General features: G+C 44.6%; 1 protein-coding gene across 3 annotated transcripts in view; it reads left to right on the top strand.

The window, feature by feature from the left end:
• LOC138551732 (glioma pathogenesis-related protein 1-like) overlaps nt 1-15,335 on the top strand; it is a 446,524-nt gene that overhangs the window by 92,567 nt on the left and 338,622 nt on the right. For all 3 annotated transcript variants that reach the window (XM_069642503.1, XM_069642502.1, XM_069642501.1), the window contains exon 3: nt 5,011-5,120. In XM_069642503.1, coding sequence (XP_069498604.1) covers nt 5,011-5,120 — 110 coding nt within the window. The remainder of the gene's footprint in view (nt 1-5,010; nt 5,121-15,335) is intronic.

Raw genomic sequence — 15,335 nt, forward strand, 5'->3', positions numbered from 1 at the left:
CTGAGTTAGTTTGGCAAACCAGACCCAACTGAGCATGCTGATTCCTGATATAGAAAACTAACGAGTATTGTGATACAGTTTTTAGGCTGGAGCAGGCCTACTCCTTCTTTTGAACAAGATGATATGACAGACATCTTGGACCAGGGTCCCCAGAAAGATCCAATATTACTTTTCTGCACTGCAGTACAGTAAAGGGTCTCTGCAAATTGGGAGACCCCAGAAACTGCAGCTGCAGTAAATAAACATTTTTGCCAAAAAATACAGACCACCCAGGAGTGACTAAACACCCAGAACCAGAAAGTTTGGTGGCGAAGGCTGCTACATCTACCAAGCAGTTGGCATACCCATCCATCCCTCCCTCCTGATAGGGATGATAAGAGAGTGGATGTCTGGGTGAAAAAGGTTTTTATGGCTGGCAGTATGGCATTACGTTCAACAAATGTGACTTGTACTTTGTCAAGATTTATTTTACCCTGTGGGACTGCGTTGCTTTGGCGGCTGACCACATCTTGTGTATAGGCGCGTTACCAATGCCATATCATACCATATCATATCCCGGAAGGGCGGCTTTCTGGCAATCATCAAGGATGGCAAGGAGGCAATGTGTGAATGTCTCCAGGCAGGTCTGGATACTACAGACAGCATCAGCAGACCCATGGCAGCTAGCACAGTGTTGCACAGATTTGCATGATTGAAGTCCGGGCTTGCACCAGATGTGTAAGCTAGACTACTCAACATGTCCTTTGACAGCTTGGGGATGTTTGGCAGCAAGGTGGATAAGAGTTTGGAAAAGCTGCAGACCTCGATAGCGGTGGCTAAATCCCTTAGTGCTGCCATTAGACAGCCTAAACACCCCTTCTCTGGCTCATCTTCTTGGAGGGGTATGTACTTTCGATTCTATTCCTCAATTGGAAGACGAAAAGCAGGCCAAAGGGGTCAGAGAAGATTCCTGCGTGGTGGACGAGGGAGAGGTTCTAAGCCAACCCAGGCAGCGCCAACTGTACCCTCAGCCGTTGCTTCAGCTGCATCGAAACCACTTTGAGGCCTTAACTCGCAAGACCCCAGGGGGAGGCAGACTTACTCAGCATCTGAACGAATGGCGAAGCATTACTTCAGATGCCTGGGCACTTCAATGTGTGGTCCAAGGTTACTGCCTTCCTTTCCAAAAGCCTCAGGATCATCCCCCGGGGAACAACTCTTTCAAAATTCCTGATCCGCTCCTTGTGCAGTAAATTGTGACCCTGCTAGAGAAAGGTGCAATAGAACATGTACATATAGCGGAAAGGAACAAGGGTTGCTATTCCCCTTACTTTCTGATCCCCAAATACGAAGGAGGATTGAAACCCATCTTGGAATTTTTTAAAGAAAATTGAATAAGTTTCTCAGGAAGGACAAGTTCAAGATGGTTACCCTTTTCCAAATCCTTCATGCTCTCCAACACAAGGACTAGATGGTGTCGTCGGACCTTCAGGATGCTTACTTTCATGCGCCTATCCATCTCAAGCATAGAAAGTACCTGAGGTTTGGAGTTGGTGGTTCTCATTATCAGTTTGGAGTTCTGCCATTTGGGCTGCCCTCCGCCCCGGCGGTTTTCACCAAGTTGATGGCGTTGGTGGCAGCGAGTATCAGGAGAGTGGGGATTCACGTCTACTCCTAACTGGACGATTGTCTGATCAGGATTTATTCACCCGAGCAAGCCCAGGAACATCCCTGCTACTCGCTCCATAGACTGGGCTTCTCCCTCAGTTACAAGGCCCCACATGATGCCATCTGAAAGACTCCCAATTCCTTGGAGCAGGCCTTGATGCTTCCTCGGGAAAGCTTTGCCACCAGAGTTGAGAGCTCAACACATTCTGCAGATGGTTACCAAATTCCAGAATGCCCAGCATCTTCCGGCCTTCGATTTTCTGAGGTTGCTCGGTCTCATGGCATCCTGCATTTTCCTGGTGCCAGAGACTTGCCTGAGAATGAGATCCCTCCAATCGGGTCTCAGGACTCAATGGTCCCAGTTTTCAGGCAGAATGTCAGTCCAGGGACACTCTGGATCTTCAGTGGTGGCTTGCAAGGACAACATTCTCAAGGGAGAATCTTTTTGGCAACCATGGCCGGAGATAACGGTAGTGACGGATGCCTCACTCACAGGGTGACTCATCGGTCATTGGTCTCCATCGGAGTCCAAACTACACATCAACCTTTTGGAGCTGAGGGCAATCTGACTAGCCCTCTGTACGGGGAAAGAATGTCCTGATAATGATGGACAACACAGTGGCCATGTACTACCTCAACAAGAGAGGTGGTGTAGGGTCACTACCACTGTGCAGAGAGGCAATGTAGTGCTGGTTCTGGGCAATTCAAGAAGGAATCTCCCTGTAGGCAGTTAATCTAGCCGGAGAGAACATGGCTGTGGATGTTCTGAGCAGGCAGAGCACAGTCTCCCATGAGTGGGAACAAGCTCAGGAAGTCCTTCATGAGATCTTCACCCTTTGGGGGAACCGCTCAAGTGGATCTGTTTGCGACCAGTGTCAACCGGAAGTGCAAACTGTTTTGCTCCAGGGAATTTCCTCCAAGAGGAGCTCTCTGGAACGTGTTCCTGGTAGACTGGGAGTTTCCACTCCTGTGCGCATTTCCACCAGCCCATAGGCATTCCTCGCGTTATCAGGAGGTTGAGAAAGTTCGGGCAGTCCATGATCTAAATTGCTCCGGATTGGGTCAGGAGGACGTGATGTCCCTCCATCTGTGTTCCAATACGTCTTCAACAAAGAGGATTATCTCTCGAATAAAAAAAATAAGATCAAGTTCTCCATCCAGAGGTCAAGGCACTCATCCTTCACGCCTGGTTTCTGAAAGGCTGTGATATAAGGATTGGGACCTTCTGGGTGACGTAATGGAGAATTTGCTTTCGGCCAGAAGGCCAACAACCAGTTCAGCAGCTGGTGCAGGGATAAGAATGTGGATCCCTTTCTTTGTAACACACCTGTGGTGCTTTCCTTTTTGTTACATTTTACAAACCTGGGGCTCCAGATTGGAACAATTAAAGGCTACCTAGCAGAGCTGTCTATTTTCAAGCGCAGAGGAGGATTCATATTTTAAGATCCCTCTGATTGTACAATTCCTAAAAGGCCTTACAAATGTAGTTCCATTCAATGTCCCTGTATGGGATCTCAATCCGGTGATAAGATTTTTAACATGCATTCCTTTTGAGCCTCTACACTCATGCCCATTTAGACTTTTGACATTTAAAACTGTTTTGCTTATTGCAATAATGTCAGCCCGCAGGGTAAGCGAGTTGCAGGCCTTGTCATGCAAGCCTCCTCGTACAGTTTTCCATAAAGAGTTATTCTCAAGGTGAAACCTTCTTTCTTACCGAAGGTAGTATCTGACTTCCACTTGTCGGAAAAAATGACTTTACCAACTTTCTATCCACCTCTCCACCTGGGGAAGGAGGAGGAAAGATTACATAGACTGGACCCAAAAAGGGCTCTGTTTTTACATATTGTACATACATAATGGCTACATTTTGCCAAAATAACCAATTATTCCTTGGCTATACTGGCCCAAAATTGGGTATAGCACTTACCAAACCAACCATATTCAGATGGATCATCGTGACTATCGGTGAATGCTACAGATTAGCGGGCAAGGACCCGCCAGAAGGCCTAAGGGCACATTCCACAGGCGGAATGGCAAACTCTGCTGCTCTTCAAAGAGGTGTCCCAATCAAAGACATTTGTTCAGCTGCCACTTGGTTGCCTTCCCAAACGTTCGTGAGACATTATCTGGATTCATCTTCCAATCAGGGAGGACAATTTGCAAAAGCAGTCCTTCCTCAGTACATGAATAGAACAAAAATGTAAATTTGCACTCCCACCAAATTATTACTGCTTTGGGAGTCTATCATAAGATGAGGAATGCGAGGAAGGACACAATCCATTCGAAGAACAAGTTACTTACCCTTGGTAACCTTTGTTCGATTGGATGCTACTCCTACGTATTCCTTATCACCCCTCCCAGCCTACCGCGCCGTACAATCTTGTGTTCTTACACTATACGCTTTCTGTGATCCTACAGTCTATGGTACGCCTGGTAACCCCTCTACAGGAGGGGGAAAAACAATTGAAGCCAACAGGCGCTGCTTGCGCTACTTATACTGATGATGACGTCGACAGTCGAGGGACATCGACTCGATGAGCCGGCGCACAGCGCCCCCTGTAGAGAAGAATATCTGAAGCAGCTGTAGCTGGAGATATAATTATCATAAAATGAAGAATACGTGGGAGGAACATCCAATCGAAAGGTTACCAGGGATAAGTAACTTCTTTGGTCTACATTCTCATATTATGAGAACAAAGGCAGCCTCTGTGGTGTTACTGGTCATGCTCCTCTAGAGGACATTTGCAAGATAGCCAATTTGGTGATTCATCATGCCTGCTGGAAGCACTGTTGCTTGGATACCGATTTGAGGTTGGAGGCTCATTTCAGTAAGTACCTACTAATTCTATGTATATGCGATGCATGAATACATCTTAGAGGGGTTTGTAGTGCTTTGTAATCCTCCATGAACGTTGAGGAAAGGGATAGGACAAAGAGCATAGTGATGACTGTATTCCTAGTCATAGTCCCTTTTCCTCCTTACAGCCCACCCATCGTCCCCCTTGCCTTGTTGTGGCATGACTGAGTGCTACCAAAAGGACTGACTGTTGGAGGCACGCATGTGCTGGGAGGGGAACCAAGCAGGGAGGGTGTGTGCAGTGATACTGTGCCTTTTTTATTTTAATGTGCCGAACATCATCACGCTCTGTTCTTTTCCTCCATAGGACATATTACCCATAGGACATATTACCCATAAGGGTGGAGGAAATGGGACTCTGGACTAGGACCACAGTAGTCGCTACAATGAGTAACCGTTCCAATACAAATGCATGTTTGTGGAATACATATGGAGGTCAAAAACCATTTTCAGGTGTAGCACAATGTTATTTGAGATTTAAACCAAACAAATGTTTTTTCTAGGTTGTTTGGGCTACTAGTTACAAAATTGGATGTGCTGCTACATTATGTAGGAGAGTTAAGAACCAGTCGAGTAGAAATATGATGTTACTTGTGTGCAACTATGGACCAGCGTAAGTTACATTTTTGAATGAATATACTGTACTTGGCTCTATGCATCTCTTTAGTAGCTGTTATCAACATTAGAAATTTCATCCAAACGGCAGTACACTGTTCACGCGATATGAGCCTCACTTTGTCCCCAGCTATCTTTCTCACCTATTTCCATTTGTCACAGATTGCCTTCACAGCCAGCTGGGATCAGGCTACTACCTCGCTGTATAAATGTTTCACAAGTACATTATGATATCATATTTTCATTACTGTAGATTGTCTTCTATGAATCAGTAGTACATTCCTGTAAGAATCTTTTCTGTAACTTGATCTACTTACTGATACAGCTATTAAATGTATGTGTTCTTTGGTATTTCTATTTATATTTGCAGTAATAGTTGTCAAAGTTGACATTCAACAGACTGCTCAAGGCTCGGAATCAAGTGATACAAATGAGAAGGGGACTGATGATGAGACTGCAAGATCTGGCCCAAATAGAGAGTGGGCAGAAAAGCAGTGAAGGGGATCAAGGGGACAAAGGCTCCATTCTGTTCTGATTAGGGTATTTTTGTATGGTCATTCCAAGGTGACCCTCAGTTTAGACTCGTCGTAGGAACATTCACAAAGGACTAGCCAATTTAGGTATTGGACTTGGCTATAAATAACCAGGACTTGTTTTAGAAAGTTGCTTGGCAACGTTCTTCAGTGGATGCGGTCCATTTCCAACCCCTTCAAGATTCCCCCGCTGGTTCTCTCTGGTTCTCTGGTTCTCTCTGGACTTGTTTAGTAGTTCAGTCTGCTCTCTTCCCTGCTGGGTCAGAGTCATGTTTTGCTTTCCTCTCTCCTTTCCCTCCTTTCTCATGTGCCTTTTACTCCCTCACTGCTCCAGCCTTCCTTTCCACTCTTATTTATCCCCCCCCCTGAATGACTGCAATCTGTCGCGTTTGTTCTGAAACTGCCACTGCAGTACTTTTTACGCTGGCCTGATTCTGCCATGCTGCCATACTTATACAGAAGCCCCCCCCCGATCAGTGCACCTTCTTTGCTAGCACTTTTCCGCTCCGTTTGTTGTCCCCCGCTCACCCACTGTTGGGGGTGGGGGGGTCACCTTCGCCCTGCTTCATCTTTCCTTCATGAGTGCCTTCACATGGTTGACCATTTTAATACTTCGAATGGATTGTCTTCCCATGTATTCCTCATCTTTGATATCTCCAATATCTAGCTTCACCTGCTTCACAATTTTTTTCTGGCAGACGGCGGTGTGCTTCGATGCAGTCGACTCTATGTCCCTCGAGGCTGATGTCATTGAAGGCATATAGGGCGAATTGGAAGCGATGACTTCTTTGAATGGGGTCAATTGGTTGGACGTCCATTTAAATTCACGCATACAATACATTGTAATACCATCAATTATCTATATCCAACTATCTCAGCTGATATTGAAAACAAAAGGTTGATGGTGAAACCTTTCCACAAACAACCCGATAAGAATTCCCTACTACATTTATAGCAGCTTCCATCCAAAACAGGTGATAATGTACCCCTGGACCAGTTCCTTCGATTAAAAAGAAACGGCTTTAATCGGCAGGACTATAAGCAAGAAGTGAAAAAATTGAGGAAAAAAATCCATTTGAGGGGATGTCCACCTAACCAACCACAAGGGCAATGAAACAAACTAAGAACAGTAATCGTGAAGCCCTGCTGGAACAAAATAGAACAGATGAAGACAATAAAGAAAAACTAGTATTTATTATGAATACTTTTAGTCATTTCTCTAAGAAGTTCCAGAAAATTATCCATAGAAACTGGAATGTGTTAGAACAAGGTTAATGCCCATTGGAGAGGCCATTGATTGCCTTCAAAAGAAGAATATCAAGGACCAAGTGACTCGAAATAACATAGCAGGGCGAGCATCAAGGCAAAAATCGGAGACTTGGGGCCTTGCTAAGACTGTGGGACACACACCCTGCGGTAACTGTGTGTGCTGTACGCAGACACAGAGGGGTACAACAGCAGATATAGGTTTGTTGAAACTTTGGAACCAGAACACCTTTACAAATTGTAACTCTGCAATGGTAGTGCACGTGATCCAATGCCCTTGTGACAGATTGTACATAGGTAAGACGGAGCGAAAAATCAAAATCATTTGAAAATATACATCAGGAAGATGACATCAGATGGACCATTCTATACCAGGTGAAACCTGGGAGTGACAGGAATCTAGACAAAAGGAAACTTATAGAAAAGGAGAACAAACTGATTTCTTTTAACAAAAAGTGCAACTCTAGGCCTGGATGAACGGGCTGAAGAATGGTAATGAATGAATGAATACAAGTATATAGTGTAAATGCCAGAGTAAAGAGGGCACATGGTGACGTAATATTGCACCAAGAGATTGCCTTAGTGAAAACATTGAGTTTGATGATAGATGAAAAAGCATATCCGAATTTGTAGATGGTAGAAGGGTTCATCCACATAAAATCTCGAATAAATAGGGATGGATTGTGCTGTTATGGTAAAATTCACTGACTCCCATAATAATGAGCCATAGGAGTGACTGTGTTGAAATCAAGGTTCAGTGATTACCATGGAGATGAGACCACATCCGTGCCATCGGAGAAACTGACCCAGAAGGACTCGCGTGGAAAAAAGCATGGTCATCCGTATGTTCGAGTAGTAATATACAGAGAGGCACGGACTCCAATAATCGCATTTGCAACATGTGCTTTGTAAATCCCCGTACGTTTAGGCGAATGAGATACGTTCTACGCTAAGCACGGCAGTGTATGACTAGACCTTCGGATAATTGTGTGGCGTTTAAGACTGAACACAATAACGGAAGAGTAAAAAACATCCCGATGGTGTGCGGCCTAGGCTCTCACTGTGTTTATCCGGTGCACAGCAACTGCACGCATCATACGGTGCGCACACATAGGAAATGGGAACAGTGTGTAATTGAGACTGGTCAGGAAAGGGTTACCTTGTAGAAATGAGACTGAATGAGACGTGCTCCGGCGGTTTCTCACAGCAGAGGAGCCAATAGAAAGACACAGGATTCCTTTTATAAGTAAAAGCGGGTGATAAGCAGTTGTTTAGGAGTGTTAGTTATGAAATAATGAACAATTGAAATCAGGAGGTTTACTGCATCAATTAGTTTGTAACACAAGCGGATGTCTTGGAGTGCGAAATCATGGTAGTGATACAGTGTTGTATAACTTGTTTCCAGACTGCATTAGCGCACATTTTTGGAAGAACAAATTAAAGAACACTACCGACCTAGCATGGGCAGGTTGAGTTGCTGTACATTTTATCGGTGAAGCCAATAGAGTGGAAGCAGGCGTGTGCCTGGACTACAGCTAGAAACACTTGACGTAGGGTGAGTAGTTCACGCACAATTGTTCTTCTAACAGTAAGATAGGGAATTTGTTGCCCCAGCACACCAGTGCCCAATGTTGGATTATAATAATCTGCCCATGTTTAAAATTAAATTTGAAACTGAGTTTCTTAGACCCTCTGTAATTGTCACTCCCATAGGTTACCCTCAGCCGGGCCTACACACGCGAAAAAAAGAAGACATAGGAAGTGTTGCAAATTTGGCTCATTCCAGAAAGCGCTTGGAGAAGAAAATACAGGATATTATGTGATGAAAGCAATAAACTTTGTATAATAGGATATGGTGGTTGTAACACTTTGCTCCCCTGAAGAATTTCCTAATATATATTTTTTTAATGGAAGGAATTAAACCTGTTGGGTGATTGAGTAGTAGTTGATGAATTGCATAAATTGAATGGATGTGTTAGTATTAAGTGTGATGTACACGGGATTTTTAGTGTAATTCAATTTCTTGTGCCCTGTGTTTTGGAAATATCCATCTTATTTGTATAATATGTGTGACGAGAATCCATTGTATTGAAATTTATAAAGCAAATTTAATAAAATAATTGAAAATGTATGTATTAGTGTTTTTAGGCTTTTTGGAAGACCAGTGGAAGTACCCTTTATGGGAGTGACAAAGAACCATAGGAACACTTTGGTTTAAAATTGTATGTTGTCCTGGGGGCGTGTTTCTACGGTTGTTAAACATACCCAGACCTCTCTTTTAGTTATGAGATTGAAAGCATATATAGCACATGCAGCTCCCGTTGACTTCAGTTCCTTTTTTCCAAGTAAGCTTACGCTTCGTGAACTACAGCGCACTTCAGAAATTATTTCGCGAAATATCAGAAAATGTGTCTTCGGAGACCGGGTTTAAAAAGTGCTAAGACTTCGATGCCAATTTGTTGCTGACGGATCCACAGTGAGTATGCTTGTGGTGTCTCGGTGTGGAGCACAAGACCATTGCCTGTTCAAAGTGTCAGTCGATGACCAGAAAAGCTCTGAAGGTGCGTCAGGGGAAATTGGCGGTAGGTAGGCTCCATTAGAAATTCACTTCGACTACCCCTTCGAAAACGCTTTCTTCCGTTGAAGCAAGAGGCGACTCTCCTAGATGGAAAAAAAAAAAAAAAGGTCTAGTCATGGAGTGGCTCCCACTGCTCGTCATCAAGGAAGTCAAAGAAACGGCATCACTAATCCTACAGAGGTCTCACTATGCTCTCCGCTTCGGCTAAATGTGAATCATTCAGGCACGAAATGCTTAACATTTTTGAGTGCCAGAAACCCTCAAAGCAAGTAGGCCATGCGCCTACCGTGCCTTCTGAAGGCGGTAAGGAAAGGGCTCATGCCAAATCCTGCACATCCTTGAGCCCAGGACGAAGGCCAGATTACCATCGAGAGATGTCGAGGCCTCGTCACGATGAAATGGAGGAATTCTTTGAGCCATAAGTCAAAAGACAAGGCAAGGTCGCCAACCCCATCGACACCACTGATGCCAGCGGCACCATTGAGGCCACCGGTGCATCGACATCAACGATCGTAATCAAAGACATCAGCGATTCCACGGGCATCTGGCTCGAAGCCTTCCAAGCCATCGATGCCTTTACCTGAAATGCAGAAAATCCTTTCGAATGGATTGTGTCCTCCCACATATTCCTCACCTAATGATAATTCTCTCTCCGTCTTCAGCTGCTTCGGATTTTTTTTTTTAGACATAGTTCTCTATGTGCCATGTCGTCTAGTTGATGTCCCTCGAGGGCCTCCGTTTGATGTCATCAGTATAAGCAGCGCACACATCGCCTGTTGGCTACAGTTCAGTTATCTGAACGAACGTGCTAGGCCCTGAAGACCCTTTGCATATGAAAACAAGGCATAATCACCATACACTAGTGATACGACAGACACAAGGTTCGATTTCCAAGTACTAGGGTTTATTGCAAAGCAGATATATTCTCAGTCGGCCGACGCAAGAGAGCGAACATTTTACAACAGTCTCATATATATGAAAAGACAATCATACAATCTCTTTGTGACACATCAAAACGGCCCATAATGTATCTTCAGCTAGGGTTCGCTGATTGACAATTATGACAAATATGACACATTTCTTACCCAATCTATATTTGTTTTAGCAACAGTTGCAATTTGCAGTATGCAGACATAGTTCTTTGTTATGAGGAACACAAGGCACTTGTTCAGCGAGGATACTGTGTTCGTAGGAGAGACACATTCCAAAGCGTGTTATCTACTAGTTTCTACTTGTGCACTAAGGGTCAGCCTGATTTAAGGAGAGCCCCAAAGGGGGCAGCTAGGAAAGTATAATTCATGCTTTAACGGCCTGTTTTTACAGCTTATGCGAGACGGGCCGGCACCTCGGCCGCTGATTAAATGCCTTTCTGCTCGCCTTCAAGGACTTGTGATGGAGGAAAACAATGTTTTTCTGTACTGTTTGGCATTTCTGTTTGGGCCGGTCTCTCAACCTGTAATACTGTGGCCTTGCTTCGTGCATGAGCCTCCGAAATAAAATACATTTTGCAAAGCGTTTAACAGAAAGGAAGCAAAAGCAAATGGCGAATGTTATAGTGCAAAATGGACGCCCTCTGGTTATGCTGACTATTCCCTATTGGCGATGTAGGACATATGATGCGATTGGTTTTCGGCCAACATAATATACCTTCTATGCTTTGGTAGGGCATTTTCTATACTTACCCTCCTTTTGGCCATAAGCCAAAAGCATCATCTGTACATCGCATCTTCGCCTGACCACGTATCTAGCTCCGAGCTATGCATGCTACTGTAATCGTCGTCAATATTAATTGACATGAACTTTCTTTCTATTTCGTTGTCTTTATTTGTATCCAATGTGGGAGCTCTTGTTTCTGTTACCATGTGTACACATTCATTTGTTATTTCAGAGCATATGATTGGCAGGCAGTGTCTGCAACAACATGTCATGAAAATTCCAAGTAATGTTACTAGAATTGCAATTAGTTTCCATCCCCATGAGTGCAGTAATTCCCAAAACCAGGAACTTATATTCGGCTCCCAACCGCCTGTCAGAGTATGAATGTCAGAACTCAGAGTGTGCAATTTCTTGATTGCCTTGAAAATCGTAGGGGAGGAGTCACTTACAAATACACAGCATGCTGACACCACAATTTTGGCCAAAATTATATCAAGAACCATTCTATTTTGAAGTGTCATTAATCTGACTGCCTGTTCTTCTAGGGTCATAATATACAATATGTTGGTCGTTCCATTTATCGTTTTTTCTAATATTCTGGACAATCTTCGTATGTCCCAGGAGCCGCCGTAAGCTAGGTGGTGAGCTTGTGTTGCGATACATGTTCGCATCCTAGTCGGCAACTGTCAGAGAAACCAGGCGCACATATCAATTTTGGGTGATGACAAACCGAGGAGACTTATTTGTTGCCTTGCAAGTCGATTTAGAAATGCCTGTGCGTCTGACCGGGCCCCACCTAACTGACCTGCTCTGGCCTCCAGACCCTTCTTCACCTTTATAGGTAACTGGTGACCTGACTGGAGAGGATTTGAGAATGCTACGACTAGGTCTTCCAGCATACTTGTCCTGCCTCCCACCAAAACATTACCCATATACATTGGTCTTAATAGTCCTTCATTGTCCATATCTGGACGTGACACATGGTGATGTCCTTTGATTAAGCAGATAGGGAAGAGGGTAATAACCCATCTTTCCAAGGTCACTTCTCACCTCACCCGAGGGCCTCTGATCCTCGTCCTCCACTAACGTGTGGTTCCCATAAATGACCCATTGTCTCATCCAGTTTATGCTGGTTTTTACAGCTGAGCAAAAGTCTGTGACCTTGCTCCGGTAACCTCCAACTGGTCCTGGGTCTGCATTTCTCCATCCATTTTGCTGATATGTAAAGAAGTCCATAGTCCAAGCAAGCATTGTCCACAGCCAATCTAGGGAGGGTATCGTCTAATAGGTCTTCTAGAAAAAGAAAAGGGACATATGGGTGACGTGATGTCATAGGGATATATATAATAATAATAGTCCAGCTTCAAAAGAATCCACATTCATCCTAGCCTCCCAACATGGTCTTTATGGTCTTTATTTACTAAACAATCTGCCGTCACACAGGAAAGAGTCTGTTTTGACAGTTTGGTGTTCTATATTGAAAGAATATGGCTTTAGAGCCAGGAACTATTGTAAAATGCAAACGTTGGGGTCTTGCTTCCCGGGCCATTGATACCAGTTGAGCATGGTCAATTATGAACTTGAATTTTCAGCCTGTCAGGTAGTATTAAACTATGTATTGCCCATTTCATTGCAAGGAACTCAAATTCCACCATAAATAATTATTAGCCCTATGAAAGAGTTAACTTATGAAAAAAACAGAATCTCTTCCCCATCCTGGGTCTGAGACAACTGCTCTCAATCCCACATGGGTAGGCGCCTGTCTGTAACCAACTCCTTGGCAAAGTTGGGCTTGACTAAGACAGCCCTTTTACAGAGGTGTTGAGTTTTTCGAAGGCCAGTTGTGCTCCATGATCCCATTGGACTGGTTTGGCATGGTCCTTAGTCAGCTTGTCGGTTGAGGGCGTTCTGAGAAATGGGGGATATTACTGGAGTTCTTTCTCACAAGGCCCAGGAATGCCTGAATGTCTCTTTCATTAGTGAGGGGTTGTGACCTGTTGATGGTGGGTAGCGCTGCAAATGTCCTACTTGGAAACCAAGGTGCTTCAATGATGAGTCGGCCAAGTGAGTTTTTTGGAGTGGCTGTAACTTTCCTTAGTTAATAACAGATTGTAGTCAGATGCGTTGTGGTCTTCACGTGAGCGGCTGTATATGACTAAATTGTCAAGGTAGACTCTAGCGAACCTTCACATGAGATCAGGATGCAGTCCAACAGCTAAAGGGTAGCATAAGCCCCATGAAGGCCAAATGGGAGGATTATAAAGTGAAGGATGCCTTTAGGTGTGGAGAAAGCTTTCATTTTACTGCTTCATCCAAGGGCACCTGAGTGGAAATCTATTACTCCCCTTCAAGGGTCTCCACCAGTTTATCTAACCTCTGAATTGGGTTGGCATCAAACCTGGAGATCTCATTCAGCCCCCAGAAGTCTATAAAGAACCTCCAGCTGTTCAGGCGTGGGTGCCGGCACTATTTGAAAAGACCACTTGTAAGATTGTTACCATCCAGATCCAACATTTCTATTCCCCCTCATCCCTGAAATACCGTCCCAGTGCTCTGAAACGCCAACGTGGTCGATTAACTGAAATGTCCACAACAGCGGGCAATGATCCGACGGTTCTAGGAAGTAGGGCGCTTTCCGTTGTGGCATGCACCAACTCGTGTCCTACCAAAATATAATCGATACAGGACCTCATATTGTGGACCGAAGAGTGGAATGAGCAGTCTCTGGCCTCTGAGTGGATCGTCCTCTAAAGGTCTAATAAGCCCAAATTCTATGTCAAGACCGGAGGCTCCCATTATGCTTCTTTCTTTTATTTAATTAAGAAAGGCTCAGCAGCAAAAATATTTTCTTTAGTGCTTGGAAAATATGTAACTGAAAACATAAACAGGTAATCATGTCAAATGTCTTTAACAGTCCTGAAACACACAAAACTCCATTTCCCAGGAAGCCTGAGGAAAGTCCAACGTGATGTCACCAACATGTGACTAAATCCTCCAATGAGATAAGCATATCCTTCCATAAACAGTCCAGGATATGATGACACTTCCTCTTTCTTTGGTGCTCACAGCAAGAGATAAGTGCCTCATATTCTAGATTATGTTGTTTCCCTTATACGTATTGAATTTACCTTGATTGTACTGAATTTTATGTTTACACGCGCTGCGTTCATCGCGCGTTATTTAAAGGGTTAATTCCTTACAGTCTGACGGGCTCGCGTCAGTCGAGCGTGGCTGGAATTATCTTCGACGCCAGCTGCTTCCTGCTGGCGTCGGAGAGTACTGCGCGAGGTGTTTATGCCTCATTAGGCTTTTACAAGCTGCGTTTTCTTTATTTGCGAGGGCCTGTCTTCACTGCGTCGCCGGGCCTCGGGAAGCAGCGGTTTAATCTCAGTGTGACCGCGATTCCACACGCGGTCACCAGAGGGAGCACCTGCTGCTGCAGGTCCATTCCTCCGCTTTCTGGCGCCCGCGATCGCTTTTCCGTTGCATTTCACAACGAATTTTAAAAAAAAGAAGTAGGGTAATATAAAGGTGCTAACAACATGGCAGCTCAGTACTTCCCTCTGGAGGGCCAGGATTGGTCTGGATACGAGGAAGATACTTTGGATATTGATGAAGTGGCTATGGCTTCCAGCCTGGAAAAAGTGCTGGGTTCCACGGTGGAGACCAGCATCAAGAAAGCGGTGTCAGAAATGCTCCTGCCTATACAGCAACGCCTAAATAACATGGAGGAGCATTTACAAGAAAAATCCCTACCAAGAAAAAAGACACAAAATAGAAGGTACCTTTTAGATGGGGGATGTATACCGGCTCGCCTGAGTAAAGACTCTACGACCCCCCCCCCCCCCCCCAGAGCCAGCCAGTACCAGCCACTGCTGCCCTATCAGACGCCTTCTCCAGGCTGAAAAAGGCCTTTTTGAATAGGAAGGAACTCCCTTCCGGTGACAAACCCTCTTACCACGAGGAAGAAAACAGGGACTTCGGACCCTTTAACCCAGAGAGATGTTATCTGGGCTCTGACCCAGAGGAATATGACCGTCACAGTCAATCTCCAGTTTCTTCGGACGAAGATGCGCAGACAATAGGGTCACAACCCTCAACCTCAGGGATTGCGGCAGTCCCCATCCCTAATAAGCCAGCCAAAGATTCCCTTTCCTCAAAAGGGATGTTTGCTCCAGAG

This window comes from Ambystoma mexicanum, chromosome 1q (assembly GCF_040938575.1).
Source record: "Ambystoma mexicanum isolate Mex_15411 chromosome 1q, UKY_AmexF1_1, whole genome shotgun sequence".
NCBI lineage: Eukaryota > Metazoa > Chordata > Amphibia > Caudata > Ambystomatidae > Ambystoma > Ambystoma mexicanum.